Source organism: Protopterus annectens, chromosome 14.part0, assembly GCF_019279795.1.
Source record: "Protopterus annectens isolate FY-2018-M chromosome 14.part0, PAN1.0, whole genome shotgun sequence".
NCBI classification, from domain to species: domain Eukaryota; kingdom Metazoa; phylum Chordata; order Ceratodontiformes; family Protopteridae; genus Protopterus; species Protopterus annectens.
The window spans coordinates 857,153,854-857,171,787 of record NC_056748.1 but is presented as its reverse complement, the minus strand read 5'-3'; the positions used below and the strand labels follow the sequence as shown (position 1 = coordinate 857,171,787).

Below are 17,934 nucleotides of genomic sequence, written 5' to 3'. Positions count from 1 at the left end.
CTTTGATAGGTGTCACATTTAAGATATATTTCTGTGCACTTAACGCTGCCTGTGATTGACTACCCTTTTACCTAGACATTCTTACATGTCTTGCATTGAGCACAAGGATATTTCTGTGTCATTCAGAACAAATGACCCTTCTATACCAGCATTGTTTTCAGAGCCACTGACAAATGTAATCACAACTAGGCCTGGGACCAGTGCTATGGCATCTCCTTCATTGCTTTAATTTCTGTGGAGTGGATCCTGTTATCACTATGACTCCACAAGACAGTGATACTTCTCTGAGCTTTCTTCATAGTTTACTACTTCTAGCTACTTCTAGGCAAGTTTCTGGGTTGTCTAGCTTGACTGTTGGGGATCTGTGTGGAACAGTGTTAAAGGTCTTACTTGCAGGCATATAACTTCTGTTGCTTTTCCTACGTTTTTTCTCCCAACTTGCTATAGATAGCTTAGCTTTGCATCACAAATTGTGAGTAATACCTATACAGTGTTTATATTGGATCATAAGGATGTAAGGTCTTGTTTCTTTGAAAATGTTTGAATTGTGGTTATGCTAAGAAAAACTGGGCTTCTTAAGCTGAGCTATTTTGAAGTCAAACAAAGCCTAACTTTTCAATGGTCTGTAATTCCAATTGAGACTTACCCGTGCACCAGGTGGTCCTTCAGGTCCTGGGGGTCCATGCTCACCCTGCAAAAATAAAGCAATTATTCATTAAAAAAACTCACTAAGGTATCAGCAAAGTGCTGATTACCTTTTTACAAATGCTACCTTATTTCAAAAATGGCTATTTTCCATTCTGTTATATTTTTAACAAATGCAAAAAAAAAAAAAAAAGTTGCTGTATTATGTAAAAATAACTAAAAAAACAGATCACGCCACTCTTTGCTTTGTTTCCTCTTGCAAGATCCATCTTCTTGTAAATTTCTAGAATCTCACTTTGTGTTATTGGAGGTTACTACAGATAAGGTGTATTAACCTGTTACTATAGGTCACTAACATAACTAGTACATATAATATTGTGCTCTGCCAGTATTAAGCAGTTTGTGATGGGCATGTTGTAAGAGAAACACACCCCGTCACAGCCTCACATACTCTGTTCAAAACACTTATGACAACAGGGGGTCAGTACTCAGTGTTTTGTGAAGCATGCAAGAAAGAGCAAGTTGTGTCGCATACTTTGTAAGACCACTCTGATTTATAGATCACTCTACTTGCATTGAATCACCACTGTGCATTCTAGGCACTGAGGTTCAGAGTGCTACATGCAAATGCAGTGCTCTTTTTGAGGGGGTAATTGTATTCGGCGTTGTTGGCATGATGCCCAGTTACACTCCCTGCACAGTTCAGGATTCATAAATACAGTCAATGCATTAGACATGTCACACATATCCTTCCCACGGGACAGAACTTGTCATTGGTTTCATTTCCTTAATTCTGGTAGTTCATGCATCTGACCAGAGTGGTTAATTACCTACAGGCACATGATTCACAGTTGGTGGAACTCATATATGGAAGGGCATACCAGACTATTTACTGAACTACTTTCAATGAGTGACAAAAACAGTACGTCTGAAAGGGTGTGTTGATATGGGCTGTGTTGGTTTGACGTAATGCTTAAAGTCTTCACTTCAACTGGGACTAAAATGGCCTTTTAGGGCAGTTAACCTAGCATTCACCCATGAACTTATAAACCTGTCAGAAGAAAGAAAAAAAAAATGAAAAGATGTGCCAGCATAAAGGTCTAATACCTGATCATGCGGAGATGCTTTAGCAGCAGGGGGGTCTAATACCTAATCATGTGGAGATGCTTTAGCAGCAGGGGGGTCTAATACCTAATCATGTGGAGATGCTTTAGCAGCAGGGGGGTCTAATACCTAATCATGCGGAGATGCTTTAGCAGTGGTGGGGTCTAATACCTAATCATGCGGAGATGCTTTAGCAGCAGGGGGGTCTAATACCTAATCATGCGGAGATGCTTTAACAGCGGGGGGGGGGGTCTAATACCTAATCATGCGGAGATGCTTTAGCAGCAGGGGGTCTAATACCTAATCATGCGGAGATGCTTTAATAGCGGGGGGGGGTCTAATACCTAATCATGTGGAGATGCTTTAGCAGTGGGGAGGTCTAATACCTAATCATGCGGAGATGCTTTAGCAGCAGGGGGGTCTAATACCTAATCATGCGGAGATGCTTTAGCAGCAGGGGGTCTAATACCTAATCATGCGGAGATGCTTTAGCAGCAGGGGGGTCTAATACCTAATCATGCGGAGATGCTTTAGCAGCAGGGGAGTCTAATACCTAATCATGCGGAGATGCTTTAGCAGCAGGGGGTCTAATACCTAATCATGCAGAGATGCTTTAGCAGTGTGGGGGGGTCTAATACCTAATCATGCGGAGATGCTTTAGCAGCAGGGGGGTCTAATACCTAATCATGCGGAGATGCTTTAGCAGCAGTGTGGTCTAATACCTAATCATGCGGAGATGCTTTAACAGCGCGGGGGGGGTCTAATACCTGATCATGTGGAGATGCTTTAGCAGCAGGGGGGTCTAATACCTAATCATGCGGAGATGCTTTAGCAGCAGGGGGGGGTCTAATACCTAATCATGCGGAGATGCTTTAGCAGCAGGGGGGTCTAATACCTGATCATGTGGAGATGCTTTAGCAGCAGGGGGGTCTAATACCTAATCATGCGGAGATGCTTTAGCAGCAGGGGGGGTCTAACACCTAATCATGCGGAGATGCTTTAGCAACAGGGAGGGTCTAGTACCTAATCATGAGGAGATGCTTTAGCAGCAGGGGGGATTAATACCTAATCATGTGGAGATGCTTTACCAGCAGGGGGGTCTAATACCCAATAAGAGGAGATGCTTTAGCAGCGGGGGGGGGGTCTAATACCTGATCATGTGGAGATGCTTTAGCAGCAGGGGGGTCTAATACCTAATCATGCGGAGATGCTTTAGCAGCAGAGGGGTCTAATACCTAATCATGTGGAGATGCTTTAGCAGCAGGGGGGTGTAATACCTAATCATGCAGAGATGCTTTAGCAGTGGGGGGGGTCTAATACCTAATCATGCGGAGATGCTTTAGCAGCAGGGGGGTCTAATACCTAATCATGCAGAGATGCTTTAGCAGTGGGGGTCTAATACCTAATCATGCGGAGATGCTTTAGCAGCAGGGGGGTCTAATACCTAATCATGCGGAGATGCTTTAGCAGCAGTGTGGTCTAATACCTAATCATGCGGAGATGCTTTAACAGCGCGGGGGGGGGTCTAATACCTGATCATGTGGAGATGCTTTAGCAGCAGGGGGGTCTAATACCTAATCATGCGGAGATGCTTTAGCAGCAGGGGGGTCTAATACCTAATCATGCGGAGATGCTTTAGCAGCAGGGGGGTCTAATACCTAATCATGCGGAGATGCTTTAGCAGCAGGGGGGTCTAATACCTGATCATGTGGAGATGCTTTAGCAGCAGGGGGTCTAATACCTAATCATGCAGAGATGCTTTAGCAGCAGGGGGGTCTAATACCTAATCATGCGGAGATGCTTTAGCAGCAGGGGGGTCTAATACCTAATCATGCGGAGATGCTTTAGCAACAGGGAGGGTCTAGTACCTAATCATGAGGAGATGCTTTAGCAGCAGGGGGGTCTAATACCTAATCATGTGGAGATGCTTTAGCAGCAGGGGGGTCTAATACCTAATCATGAGGAGATGCTTTAGCAGCGGGGGGGGGTCTAATACCTGATCATGTGGAGATGCATGAGCAGCAGGGGGGGCCTAATACCTAATCATGCGGAGATGCTTTAGCAGCAGGGGGTCTAATACCTAATCATGCGGAGCTGCTTTAGCAGCAGGGGGGTCTAATACCTAATCATGCAGAGATGCTTTAGCAGTGGGGGGTCTAATACCTAATCATGCGGAGATGCTTTAGCAGCAGGGGGGTCTAATACCTAATCATGCGGAGATGCTTTAGCAGCAGGGGGTCTAATACCTAATCATGCGGAGATGCTTTAACAGCGGGGGGGGGGTCTAATACCTGATCATGTGGAGATGCTTTAGCAGCAGGGGGGTCTAATACCTAATCATGCAGAGATGCTTTAGCAGCAGGGGGGTCTAATACCTAATCATGCGGAGATGCTTTAGCAGCAGGGGGGTCTAATACCTAATCATGCGGAGATGCTTTAGCAGCAAGGGGGGGTCTAATACCTGATCATGTGGAGATGCTTTAGCAGCAGGGGGGTCTAATACCTGATCATGTGGAGATGCTTTAGCAGCAGGGGGGTCTAATACCTAATCATGCGGAGATGCTTTAGCAGTGGTGGGGTCTAATACCTGATCATGAGAAGACGCTTTAGGAGCGGGGCGTCTAATACCTGATCATGAGGAGATGCTTTAGCAGCAGGGGGGGGTCTAATACCTGATCATGAGGAGATGCTTTAGCAGTGGGGGTCTAATACCTGATCATGAGGGATGCTTTAGCAGCATGGGGTCTAATACCTGATCATGAGGAGACGCTTTAGCAGCAGGGGGGTCTAAGACCTGATCATGAGGAGATGCTTTAGCAGAGGGGGGGTCTAATACCTGATCATGAGGGATGCTTTAGCAGTGGGGGTCTAATACTTGATCATGAGGAGATGCTTTAGCAGTGGGGGTCTAATACCTGATCTTGAGGAGATGCTTTAGCAGCGGGGGGGGGGGGTCTAATACCTAATCATGAGGAGATGCTTTAGCAGCGGGGGGGGGGGGTCTAATACCTGATTACAATGAGACGCTTTAGCAGCAGGGGTCTAATACCTGATCATGAAGAGAGGTTTTAGCAGCGGGGTAAGTAAGTAGCAGACAGTTCAAAACTTTTTATGAGTATATTTAAGAGTGAAATATTCAAGAACATTGAGATAATTTATAAAATCAACAGGTCATAATGCATGCCATGTGAAGGTTAAAAGCGCATATGCTTATTGCTTAACTAAAACTAAATGTTTATCCATTCGAAAGGAGAAGGCAGACTGGGTGGGCTATGTAGCTATGTAGCATTGCCTACCATTAAATTCTTTTTGACTGCATAGCATTTTCAAGCTAATTTTTATTAGATACAGGTTTCAGCTTTTTCCGAACTAGAAGGAATCAGAAACATTAATAAAAGTAACTGAGTATGACAATGGAAATCTTTTCAAAAATAAATGCATCTCTGGCTTATTTATCTTTCAATCTCCGAAACTGGATTCAGATAAGTTTAGCAGGATGGGCAGAGTGAAATGCTGTAGACATCCCAATTACTCCACTTACACTGTTCATACTATGACTTTTTATATCACATGACACTTTTTACCATTACTGAAATCTGGTCCTTGACATCCATATTTGTGGGTAAAAACCATAATTTCCAGAGCAATTGTAATGGTCTGTAACTCACTGTGCTGATAAAACTAATACCAAGAAAAAAATGAACATATATTGTCCAAATAAATACATTTGAAATGTAGAAAAATCTGTTTTCTGCTTGATAATTTACAGATTTTACAGAGTGTACATTTGTAATTTGCACATTTTTAAAGAATAACTACAGCCTATATTCTTGTCATAGTTAAAACAGTTCTCATGGACAGTGACATTACAGAAAGAAGCAGATGTCCATTTTAGTGTTCTGTGTGTCCTAAGCAGGATTAATGGAGTCAGGAGGTCTCTAAAGAACTAAATGTCAAACAGTAAGGGAAAAAAGGCGTTGGAGGACTCAGTAGCAGGCTAAAAAGGGTAAGGAATTTTTGTTAGGAGAAACAAAATTAGAGGCCCTTGCTGGATTAAACATGTAGAAGAACCAAGTTATATTAGCAGAGCCCATTAGCATTAATTAGATTAAAAAGCTTGCAGAACATTTATTGGCAGTAGCAGTGCAGGATAATCGCTATTAGAATGACTGTCATAACTGGGAGAAGACTTTGAAGTACTGACAACACTAAGGATCCCAGTAGGACTAACAGCGGCATGGGCCCTAACAAACTTAATGGTATCGGGAAGCCTGAAATGAGGTTAAAGGACACGAGCCTACCAGTAAGATTACAAGAGTGAGCAAATTTATAGCAGCATTAAATGAGTCAGGGGACTGAAACAGAGTTAAATGAACCAATGAGTTAAAGAAACTCAACAAGGATAACAGAGTAAGACCACCAAGAGGTTGTATGGTAAAGTCAAGAAGAACCACTGTTTGATGAATTGTGACAGTAAGTACTTGAGTCTTGCCTTTGTATTCACAATTTCTATATATGTTTAGCACAGCTCCATAACTAAATTTTTATCTTTTTTTATCAACACCTGTTCATGTGATCAAAAAAAAAAAAAGATCACAATGAATAAAATCCAGCTATATTTAAAAATAAATAAAATACTGCAAAATGTTTCACAGGGGTGCAAATTCCATAACAAGGTGCAAACGCAACTCTCACCCCCTGCTAAATAAATCTCTGGGATCACTACATCTCAGGATAAAAGAAATCCATGTAATACTGCAGTTTTGATCTCAAAAGGCAAAATTCCATAAAATGCACATTAGTGGTCACACATAAGAGTGTCAAGCAGTAGCGATTAAAAGCCTGGTACCTCTTTTGTATTTGCAATGGAAACAGAGCAACAACTCTGCTCTTTTGGGTGTCATAGATTACATCAGTAGTTACCTAGCCAGCTCAATATCTACAGGTAATTTTGCAAAACCTATTACTTTTTTTTTTTTTTTTTTTAAGTTGAGCTGCTGTGTTCGAGGTCCTTGGCAGCTACAGGGACTTCTGGGTCTTAAAATCAGTGATGTAAATGCTCCTAAGGCTGAGTTCTCAGAAAGTACTGAAGCTTGGTATAAAGCAGTAAACTAGCAAACAACATGTCAATTAATTTCTTTGAGGTACACACAGCTGCTTACAGAGCTACATAAGAATCCTTTCATAAGCATACACTACTAGCACATGATAATCTCTGTGCTTAAAATGTACCCCAACGTTGCCATCCGATGAAGACAATTGGTTAAGGCCTTAACAAAGTAGTTAATGTTTCTCTGCTGGTCTGCCTTACAGTTGGTTTGGTGGACCAGAGGGACCTCAATGGTCAACAAAAATGAAACAATAACCTATTCAGTGGCTGGTAAATTCCATGCCATTTGGTATCCGTCTGTTCACAATCATAAATATCACCAGAGGTGTTTAGATGCTGTGAGGATAAATCTCAATTTTCTTTACTTCACAAACAACTATGTGAAATATTTCATATAGATATCTGAAGCACCCTGTCAGTGAGCATTTGATGTTCATGACTATGATCAGTGCTGCAGTAGCCTAAGATATATGGGTTATATCTTGCATAGGATACAAGACCTAGACAGGGTCCAAAGCTTCCAGACACCTTGCACACACTCACACCAATAGCCAGCTTGAACTGAGCTGACTAAAAGTCAAGTTTGGATTCCAAGCCCTTTCTTACAGCTGAGAAGAGTGCTCCTATGTGAGCTTTTGTTTATTGGTCAGCTAACCCTGTTTCATTGCTGGGCAGATGAGTTCAGTTTGCAGAAAAAAAACTTCCACATTACTTTTTTTCTTAATGAAAGCTGACTTTTCCTAAAAAAGAAACATTTTTAAGCTAGGACAAAAGAAGTTTTGTTGACTGTCTTGAGAGTTTACTTTTAAACTGGAGAGCAATTTTTTTACTTTTGTGGTAAGTAGCTAAAGGTTGTTTTAAACTATGTTTTCTATGGAGAAATTGTGGTTGTTTTATTTTTTGAGGCTGGAGAATGTTTAAAGTGCTGCTTATTGTGTTTTTTAATGGGGAAAAGTTATGTTTTGCTGCTTTCCTGTCTTAACTATTGCTGGTAAGTTGCCTGGGAAGCAAGCACCATTTTTGGCTTGACCATGGAACATTGTACCAGTTGTTCAGTTGGACCTTCATCCAGCCACAAAAAGGAAAAAAAAATGTTAAGCAGCCTCCATCACCATAGTAAGCTAGGTAGTTTGCCTCAACCTGCAGGTGGGTAGCTGGGCTGTGACCAAAGCTGGTTCCTCACATCTTTTTCTTCTGTTTCCTCTGGTGTAGTCCATGCAGCCACCATGGACTGAGGATTAAAAATGTCTTCTACAGCTGTGGGGGCCACCTTCAGTGGATAAATTAGAGCCACTCTTGCTGGCTCTGGGAGAAGGGGCAAGGAATGTGCCCTGACTCAGCCAGAATGTTTTGCCCAGGCATGGGGATGTTTTGGTGAAAAAACTGAATCTGTTTCTTTAAAACTTAATTTCTAAAAGAGAGAAAACTAAACATTTGTCTTCTTTTCTGTCAGTTACTATCAACACAAGTAATTTATTGTGCTAAACTCAGGGTCTTGTGCTGGCTCTTGACCTTTCTGGTAAAAGAAAAAGTGATTCCTCAATCACTGATTTGGTTCAAGAATTTGAACCTGTTGGAGAATGTGAAGGGACAGATGCAGTTGTTTTCCCTCAATTTTCTGATTCAGGTTCTGAGGAGAGTATGGTATCTGATTCTTTCTGTGAGGGATTCTCATTCTCTCAGACTATTTCCAGGATGAATCAGTGTTTTCTATGGGAGAATATTGAACATTCTCAGTCCCTTACAAAATAATATAATTTATTACAACTTTAATTTCCAGAACCTTCACATATCTCTCCAGTTTTATCAGCTCTGGAAGATTTTGTCACAGTCTGCAATTTCCTTGACAATCACCCTGCTGCATCTTGAAAAAAAAAAAACGGTTGTATTTTATAAGGTTCCTCAGTCTTTCAACTTTTTATACATCAGTCTCAGACTTGACCCAGCAGCTATAGCTTTAGTAAATCCAGCTGCTGCTAAACACTAATTATAATCCCTTCTCTTCTGATAAAGATGGGAAAGCTTTTAATACGTTTAGGAAAAAGTGTATGTTTCTTCTGTCACACATGCTGAAGTTTATCCTAATTGTGAAAGTATGAGGAATATTTTGACATCAGGTTCCTCTTGTAAGGAAAAATCTGCAATGAGTAATGTAGATTCTTCTGTTTCTCACATCACTGCTTATTCTTTAAAATTGATTTTGACTCTGTAGACACTACATCCAGGGCTGTTGCCACTAGAACTGTTTTAATAAGGTTTGCCTTGCTGCATTCTAAGGACCTCCAAGTAGATGTCAAATATGAAAGTTTTAAATACTCCCTTGGATAGAGATTTAGTTTTTGGACCTTCTGTTGCAGACATTATCAAAAGGTGGGGTGAGAAGAGAAACCTGATTCAGAGACACTTTCAGATTTTTTCAGCTCTCCTTCTGTACGTTTTCCAAGGGATTCTCTGCTCCCTCCTCTAACTTTGCCAAAAAAAAATAAACTGTCTGAAGAGAATGCTGTTAAGCAGATATTTAAAAAGCAGTGGTGGGTAGGTTCCAAATAGAAAGCAGAAACTTCCAAAAATAAAGGACAGTCAAATAAGTCAGAATGACTATATGACTATATAAGAGACCTGGAAATGAGACTGAATGTGCCTCCAACTCTCTCTCTCTCTTTCATTCTTTGTGGCTGCAAATGGAATAAGAAACCAGTGGAGCTGTAATGCAGGGCAGCACAGAAGTGGCCTGCTAGGTATTAAAATGCATGCAACTTGATATATGTACTAAGAAGAAAAGGATATAGGGTTATGCTGCATCTACAGTACCATGAGTAGCAAATACAAGCTTTATTTTTCTTAACAGTTCAGTAATATGAAAACTAAAAACTGACTATTGTTTATTTTAATATTCTTATGAAAAATATGTTCATTTGTATATGTAACTTTTAAATGGATTCTATTTTGTGTTCTTCACTGTAGTGATCTAATAGGATTAATGAATTCATATGAGCCACGGTGGTGCAGTGGTAGCGTTGTTGCCTCACAGCAAGAGGTTCTCCCATTCGATTCTCGGCTGGAGTGCGGGGAGTGCCTTCTGTGTGGAGTCTGCATGTCCTCCCTGAGGTTGGGTGGGCGTTCAAAAGACATGCATAAATGGGCGTGCCTTCGTTGAAGGTTGAACATTGAGCTGGCACCTTGGCATTCGTCAAAATCTACTGCCAATCATTAGCAGACTGGAGTTCCGCTGTGGCAACCCCTAACCAGGAAAAGCCAAAAGACAACAACAACAACATGCTCATGCTTGCCTGTCGTTTTGTATCCTTGTATATATCTGCATGCTTTCTGGTCTGTATCCTTATGTTTGTCTATTTCTAGTAATATAGATCCCTAATGCTAAGATCCATGTACAATGAAGCTTCTCTGTCTTGCTTTCTCTTACTAAACAAATTCACATAGATAATTTCTATAGTTTAGTGTGCAGCTCATTCATTCCTGACTGACACACCAGTCCTATACTTATAATCAAGCAACATCAGGAGATGACATGGTAGACATGCAGATGAAGCCAGATGGACACACACGGCCTTATAAGACTTCCTCCACTGAGTAATCTTTATTAGTAATAAATGAAGGATTATAAACACCACATACTATAGATGCATATTATGTTGAGTGACAGATGCACATGACTGTGAAGTACTCCACACCAATTTAATTTTCTTATTAATTCTGTAATATGAAGAGACTCCCTTTGTGAAAGGAACTTCAGATGATTACATAGCATCCATATGATCTTTAAATCTCCAACTGTAGTAGTACTGTCTAAAAGTTAATTATGTGACCACAGTACATAAATGAGTGGTATAAGCTGTCAAGAGTGGCCTTCACATCAATTAAATGCTTGTCCAGCTACAAAGATCCAGCAGTATGATATACATCATGAGACAGGTAGTCATATACTATTATTTACCTTCTGTCCAGCTTGTCCTGGCAAACCTGCTGGCCCACCTTCTCCCTAAGAGCAAGAAAACAGAAGTAATGAAAAAGTAAATAAACTGTATCATACGTCAATCTGTTGAAGGCTTCGCTTCCCTTGTAATGCTGTGCCACATGTACACCTTAGAAACATCTCTTAATAGTTCTCTTTTAATGCCAGAAACTGCCTTACTGTCAAAAGTATTAACTTGAAAAAAACATAATCTGTTCCTAGGCAAAACACTGAGTGTTCAAAAAAATCCAGACAACAAATGTGTTATGGTACTTTTATTGTACTACAGGCAATAAAAACAACAGTGTATTAAAAGACATAACTTGGAATACGGACAACTTATGCAGCAGTTGCATATGCAGCCAATCTGGTATGGGTGCTTTTCCACTGCTTATTTATATGTTTTCTTAGAATAAAGAAATACAGTGTTTCTTACTTTAAGAAAACAAATAAATTACTACATGGCACACAGCGTCACTATTTAAAGGTACAACAGCTACAGTGTTCTAGTTAAGAAGACTTGTAAACTTGACCTGTCAGCTCTGATAAAGTACGTAGATTGTGGACAGTAAGTAAACAGATTTGAAAGTATAGGAAATATCTGCAGTGCAAAGAGAAATATGTTCAAATGGGGATAGCATGAGATAAGTTTTTTTATTACTGTTACTGGTATTTTGGACAGATAATTAACTGTAGTACTCCACTGTTCCTGATTTTTAAAGAATCCCTGATTTCATTTCATGTGCTTGCCTGTCCACTGTCCCTCATGAATGTTTTTATAACAAAAGACTTTGCAATCAGTGAAAAATTCCAGTCATTGGAGTTCCATGCTTTTTATTCCATGCTATTTGACACAAAACATGTTATTTTGTTACCTAAGCAAATTAGAGTAAAATGTAAAGAATGCTGACCAGTGGCCTGTCTGTAGGGGAATGTGACTAATTACTGCTCATTATTATTGTTCCCACTTTGCATTATTACTGTGACTTGTGTGGGCAACTTGGAACACTTTAATGTGAGTCTACTTTCTCCATCATTAACGGTATCAAAATAAAAGAAGATTTTGAACTAAAGATTCAGCACTTTGCTGATGATATTTTACTAACAACAGGAAATACAGAAAATTCATTAGAGCATATAATTAGTTCTGTGAGTCCGTTTGAAGAAATCTCAAACTTAAGATTTAATCAATAAAACAAGCACATTATTAATTTATAAAAAAATTAAAAAAAAATCATAAAAAAATATTCTAACTTCAATTGGCATGGCAATCAAAGGAAATACCTTGATATAAACATTACATCTAATAGTAAAGAAGTGATGCAAACAAACTTTCAACAGGTTGTTGATAAAATTTTAAGTTTAGTCACAAATTGGAACAAATTCTTCTTTACCATGGTAGAATGATTAATGCTTATTAAGATGGTAATTCTGCCTAAAATATTGTTTGTCTTACAATCTTTAGTACTATCTCCAACAAAAAAATGAAGAAGATAAATCATATTCTATTTAATTTTTTTGGTATCCTAACTAAACAAAAGTTTCCTTTGATTGGCACAGAAACGGTTGGTATAATGGTCGAGTAGGACTCCCTGATATTCAATTGTATGCTGTAAAAGCTAGTGTTGTGGATAAACTCTTTTTATGGTTCAAAATGGAAACAAATACATTAAGAAATATTAGTAAATTATACTAATAATAAATAATACATATATCACAACCAGTCATAAACAAATAGCATCTAATAGTTTTACCTGGTTATTAAAAGATTTTTGAGTAAATGGTATTACACTCTCTTCTCAAATTCCCTACTTAAGTAACACCATTTCCTCTTTCCAAAAGTTCACATATTCTAACCATTGTATTAAAGAGTTGATATTTTCTATGTTTCCACTTGCATATATAAATGACTGCTTACAAGCTCATAAGTTCAACAAAACGCTATTATTGAAACAACAGAGTAATTTAATTTTATAGCCTAAGTTCTTAAAAGATACTGATATTGTTGCAAATTTAAGGTCCAGATACAGTCAAGATTCTGAGAATGTGTTAATTTTACAAATATTTTACAAATATTTAGAGACTTTGTGAACACAGAGGTAAATAAGATATTTAACCTATACAAGAAATAACTCCCCAAATTATTGGAATTTTTAATAAGTATCAGGAATAATGCAATGAAAAATAAATCATATTTGTCACAAATTTAGAAAATTCTTAAGTTAGAGTTCACATACTTAGGCAATTCCTATTGGAAATACTCCTCAGAAATTAACAATGAAGACTTCACTGAAGAATACAAGGAATTAATATTAAAATCTACAGATAAAACTACATGTTCATTATATTGGGAAATTTTCACTTGGAAATTTTTACACAGAGCTTTTGTCAAATAGAATTAAATGCTGGAGATGTGATTCTGAAATAATAGCTGATTGGATGCATATGGTATATGCATGTGAAGTCATCTCCCCTTTTTGGAAATAACTTTATTCAAGTTCTATGGTCAGAAAAAAGTAATATTTCTGAATCTTTAGTTTTGTTTAATGCTCCGATTCCTGAGTTAATTCCAAAAACCCAAATGCATCTTCTTTGATCTATTCTTGTTATAGCCAGAAAAGTAGTCACTAAACATTGGAAAAGTAAAGTTATCGCCTCTAATGTTGAATTTATTAGAATGGCAAAAAATGCTTGCAGTAGTGAATTGCATATTATAAATGAGAACTTCTAATATTATACATTCATATAAATCTTGGTTTAAACTTAAAAACTTGAAAAATATTAAAATATTAATTGTTGTTGAAGTATAACTTTGATGTATTGATCAGCTGTGGACCTATGCAAACAGTCATTTGTTTGTTTTATAATTGATTTGTTTACTTATTGTTTTAAAACCAAATTAAAAAAATCCTAACCTTTCTAGTTGTCACTGGAATAATTCACAACTCTCTGGTTACTTTAAAAAGTATTTTAATTAGGGCTTACTTAACTGAAAGAAATAAGTTGAATATTGCCGTTGCTCATACTATTAACATATTGTTAAAAAATATGTATGCTACCTTTGACCCTGGAGGACCTTGAGGACCTGGTATTCCTGGTTCTCCCTTGCAGGCACATGATGCATTGCTTGCTTCACCTCTTTCTCCCTATTAAAGACAAAGTAAAACATTTAATTTCATTATGCATCAGTATCATATTCTACTAGATTTGGTACTTAAGATGCAACAAAAACAGAACACAAGCTATTGTATTACTGCTGTGTGCTTCATTGCTTACAGGTTATTTCCATCTCACTGCCTCTATTTTCTGACAGTACCTGATTGTGAAATTTGTCTGCACATCTATCTTTGTACAAATCTTCATGCTGTTTCTTCCTGATATTTGTTGCAGTGCATATTATATCATATAAGCATTTTCTGGCTAAAGTTAGTCAAATTAACCTACAGCTAAGACATTTGCTACTTTAAGAAAACAACGTCATTTGATGACTTATTTCCAGCTACAATAATCTAGCCATAGTCCCTTTAAAATCTTGATATGAATTACTGATTTCTAAGTGATTCTTGTAAATAATAGCTGCCCTCACACATATCTAACTTCAATTCTGTGCCGGAAACTGCAGCCTGTAGCTACAGTTCTGAGTCAGAACAAAAGCAACTGCACATTAGTAATTTTTCAGGTTTAATACTCAAAAGTACTTCAACATGATTTTAGAATATGTTGCAATTAAAAGATAACGTAATGTTATTGAAGCAATCAAAGATAGTAGGAAATTGTACTAATCTCACTATAAGCGAATGAAAAGTCAGAACACAGAAACTATTTTGTCTCACTGCCATCATTTAAACAGAAATAATTGCATTGCATGAAAAAGAAGTCTTGGTTATTAAACAAAATCATTTCATTATGTTAGTTCCTGTTAGGCCATTGGCAGAATAACAAATCTCATTGGCCTTTTTGGGGTATAGCAAATTAGAAAAATTTACAAACCATTTGTAGTAGCTTGGAAAGAACAGTACTATAATGGAGATAAAGATATTACAAATGGTATGTCTACAGTTTCATTTTTTTGAGTGTGGTTATCCTTTAAAACATTTTCTTGAGCCACACCAGTAGATTTAGCTATGACATAAAACATACTTTGCTCAACAACCTCGTGTAAAAATACTTTATAATTCATCTCTCTAATGCTTTTAATTTTAAAAAGCATGCAAGTGAAAAACAATCATTTAGCCCTGGCCATTGTAGAGCATTCATTTTTAGTTGCCATAAGGCTTCATGCTTTTCTAGAATGAGTGCCCGTGGACCATCCCTTGCATCCAACATAATTACTTCCAATATTATAAATTTAAATATGTGATCAGAATATTCCATGTTGTGTCTAGCTAGAGCATTGGTGTCTCTCCTATTTTTTATGTCCCTTGCATGTTCATAAATTCTGCACTTCAATTTTCTCTCGGTTTTACCTATGTAAAAACAGGGACATTTCATGCAGACTGCACAATACACAACTTTCTCTGTATTACATGAACATTTATTGTTCATTTTCACTATAATATTATTAATGTTAAAGGAACAACCTTCCTGAATACAAGCACAATAATTGCATGAATCACATTTCTTCATATACCCATTTTATGGGTCAGGATATGTATGTTCCAGAATATTTTTTATAGTTTTACCCTTTTTATACACAATAATAGGAGATTCTCCTACTATCTGTGTAGTATCTTTATTCTTAACTAGTACAACCCAGTTCTTAAATAAAATATCGGCAACATTTTTACTACTGTTATTAAAAGTTGTGACAAATGCACTACAAAAAATTCTTCTCATTAGATACTTGTGTATGCAAATCATTTTCATTAGAATGAGAGTGTGAATGATGTTCAGTGGTATTAACAATAGCTCTGTCATTTCCATTTATGTAGTCTTGTTGCCCTTGATACAACAGGGGTTTAAAATGACCCCTCTCCTGCTTATTCACTACTTATACCATTACCTCATTAATCAAAGGACTAGGGTAACCCCTCTTTTGAAACATGTCTTTGCGGTTGTCACACTCCTCTAAAAAGTCTTTCGAAAATGGAAACCATCCACGTGACCCTAACAAATTGGCCCTTAACCACAGCTTTCTTTTGTTTAAAAGGATGGGAGCTACTAAAATGTAAAAAAACTATTTGAATATGTTGGTTTCGATAGATCTCTGACTTAAACACCCTTGATACTTTATCTTTGATTAGTCTTACATCAAGGTATGAAATCTCATCAGCATCAACGCTATGTGTAAATTTTAAAAGGGGAGTAGAGTCATTTAAACATTCAATAAACTCAGGTACAATCTCAGCAGGACCCTCCCAGAGCATGAAAATATCATCCAAAAATCTCATACAGCATGTACAATTGGAAAAGTATGATGAATTAAATAAAAACTTTTTCTCCCACTGTAACATGACTATATTAGAGTATGTCCCCCCTCCCACATGCTGAACCCATTCAGGAGGCTTCAGTTTGCAAAAATATTCCTGATCAAACAGAAAAAAATTATTATGTAACACAATATTTAGTAGGTGTTCAAAAGTGTTTATGGTCACCTGCGGCATACCCTTTTCAAAGAGATATTTACAAAACTATTCCAGCCCTGTATTATGTTGTATGACAGTATAAAGATCTTTTACATCGATGGTAATAACATAATCACTTTCACTATATTTAATAAATTTATTCTCATTAGAAAATCTCATGAGTCCTTGCATAAACAATTTTCTTCTGAAAGAAACCTCTTGAGTTTGATATCTAAGAACTTTGTTATCGGTTGTATAATTGAACCAAGGGGGTCTACAATGAGTCTCATGGGGGGATTTTGTAAATCTTTATGTAATTTAGGTAAGCCAAACATACAGGCAACCTTAGAGTGGGGTACTGTCATAAAATTTAATTCTTCTATAGAAATACTAACTTCTATAAAAAGCTCATTTATTTAATTTTTTTATTTTCCTCAGTGCACCATTGAATTTGTTTAATGAAACTATTTTATATGGATTACTTTCCAGTATATTTTTCATTTTCATATTGTAAAGTTCCAGATTCATAATGGCAATCCCTCCCCCCTTGTCTGGTTTCATAATCCTAATTGCCCTATTACATTGAACTGATCTAAGTAACTCATTTTCTTCACTAGATAAATTATAGGGTTTATGCATAGAAATATTCTTTTTTAAACTACAAAAATAAATCTCACAGAGATTTTCAAACAAATGTAAGGAGGGGTGTGTAGGTGGATTATAGGTGCTAGACATGAATAAAGGATTTTTTGTGTATTCCACATTATGAAACAACATATTTAGGTTCAACTTTCTGACATATAATTTCAGGTCCACTATTGTCTTGCTCACATTCAGTTTTTGCTCAGGTACAAATGAGAGACCCTTAGAAAGAAAATATCACATAAATGCTGACCAACAAATACATCAGAATAGTTGAACACTTTAAAGTCTTTAGTGGAATTTTCATGAATCATAGGGTAAGGCCTAGAATTTATTTCCAGGCCTGACTCTTCCTTCTGCAATTCCCTCTCATATTCCCTCCCTGGTAGTAGTAGTTGCCTCTCCCTCCCCAATTCGATTGAGGGACTTCCTATTGGATTGAGTCCTGGTTGTTCCTGGCTCTTAGGCATTCCAAACACCTCAAGGGTGGAAACTCTTCCTGTTGGTCTAAAAAATCATTGTTACAGTCATTTTCAATAGGTGCAGGATTATTCCTATACCTACTGCTCCATACTTGCGATCTTGGTGGTTCTGGATAAGCAGAATTATTGGCATAATCCAATCTGTCTCTCTCAATCTTTTTTATTTTCCAATTTTTAATACTTTTCAGCTGGTTTTCAATACTCCTAAAGATGTGGTTATATTCATATAAATTGTCTGCATGCAATACATCGCTAGAAATAATCTTATCAAGATCTTCTGCTTCTTTGCTTAAAGTTGTAATGTCAGCTTGATTATGCTTGATCACCAGCTCCATGTACTCGAACCATGGCGCTCAAATATAGTTAACAATTCTCTATGAAAAGAAAAGTTAAAGACTAAGCCTGTAGGGAACC

At 37.5% G+C, this 17,934-nt stretch overlaps 1 protein-coding gene across 1 annotated transcript in view; it reads right to left on the bottom strand.

Moving 5' to 3' along the window:
• LOC122788738 (collagen alpha-1(XIII) chain-like) overlaps nt 1-17,934 on the bottom strand; it is a 239,364-nt gene that overhangs the window by 202,741 nt on the left and 18,689 nt on the right. The window contains exons 3-5 of the mRNA XM_044055631.1: nt 13,892-13,978; nt 10,815-10,859; nt 647-691 (exon numbers count right to left, since the gene is read on the bottom strand). Of these exons, the coding sequence (XP_043911566.1) occupies nt 647-691; nt 10,815-10,859; nt 13,892-13,978 (177 nt within the window). The remainder of the gene's footprint in view (nt 1-646; nt 692-10,814; nt 10,860-13,891; nt 13,979-17,934) is intronic.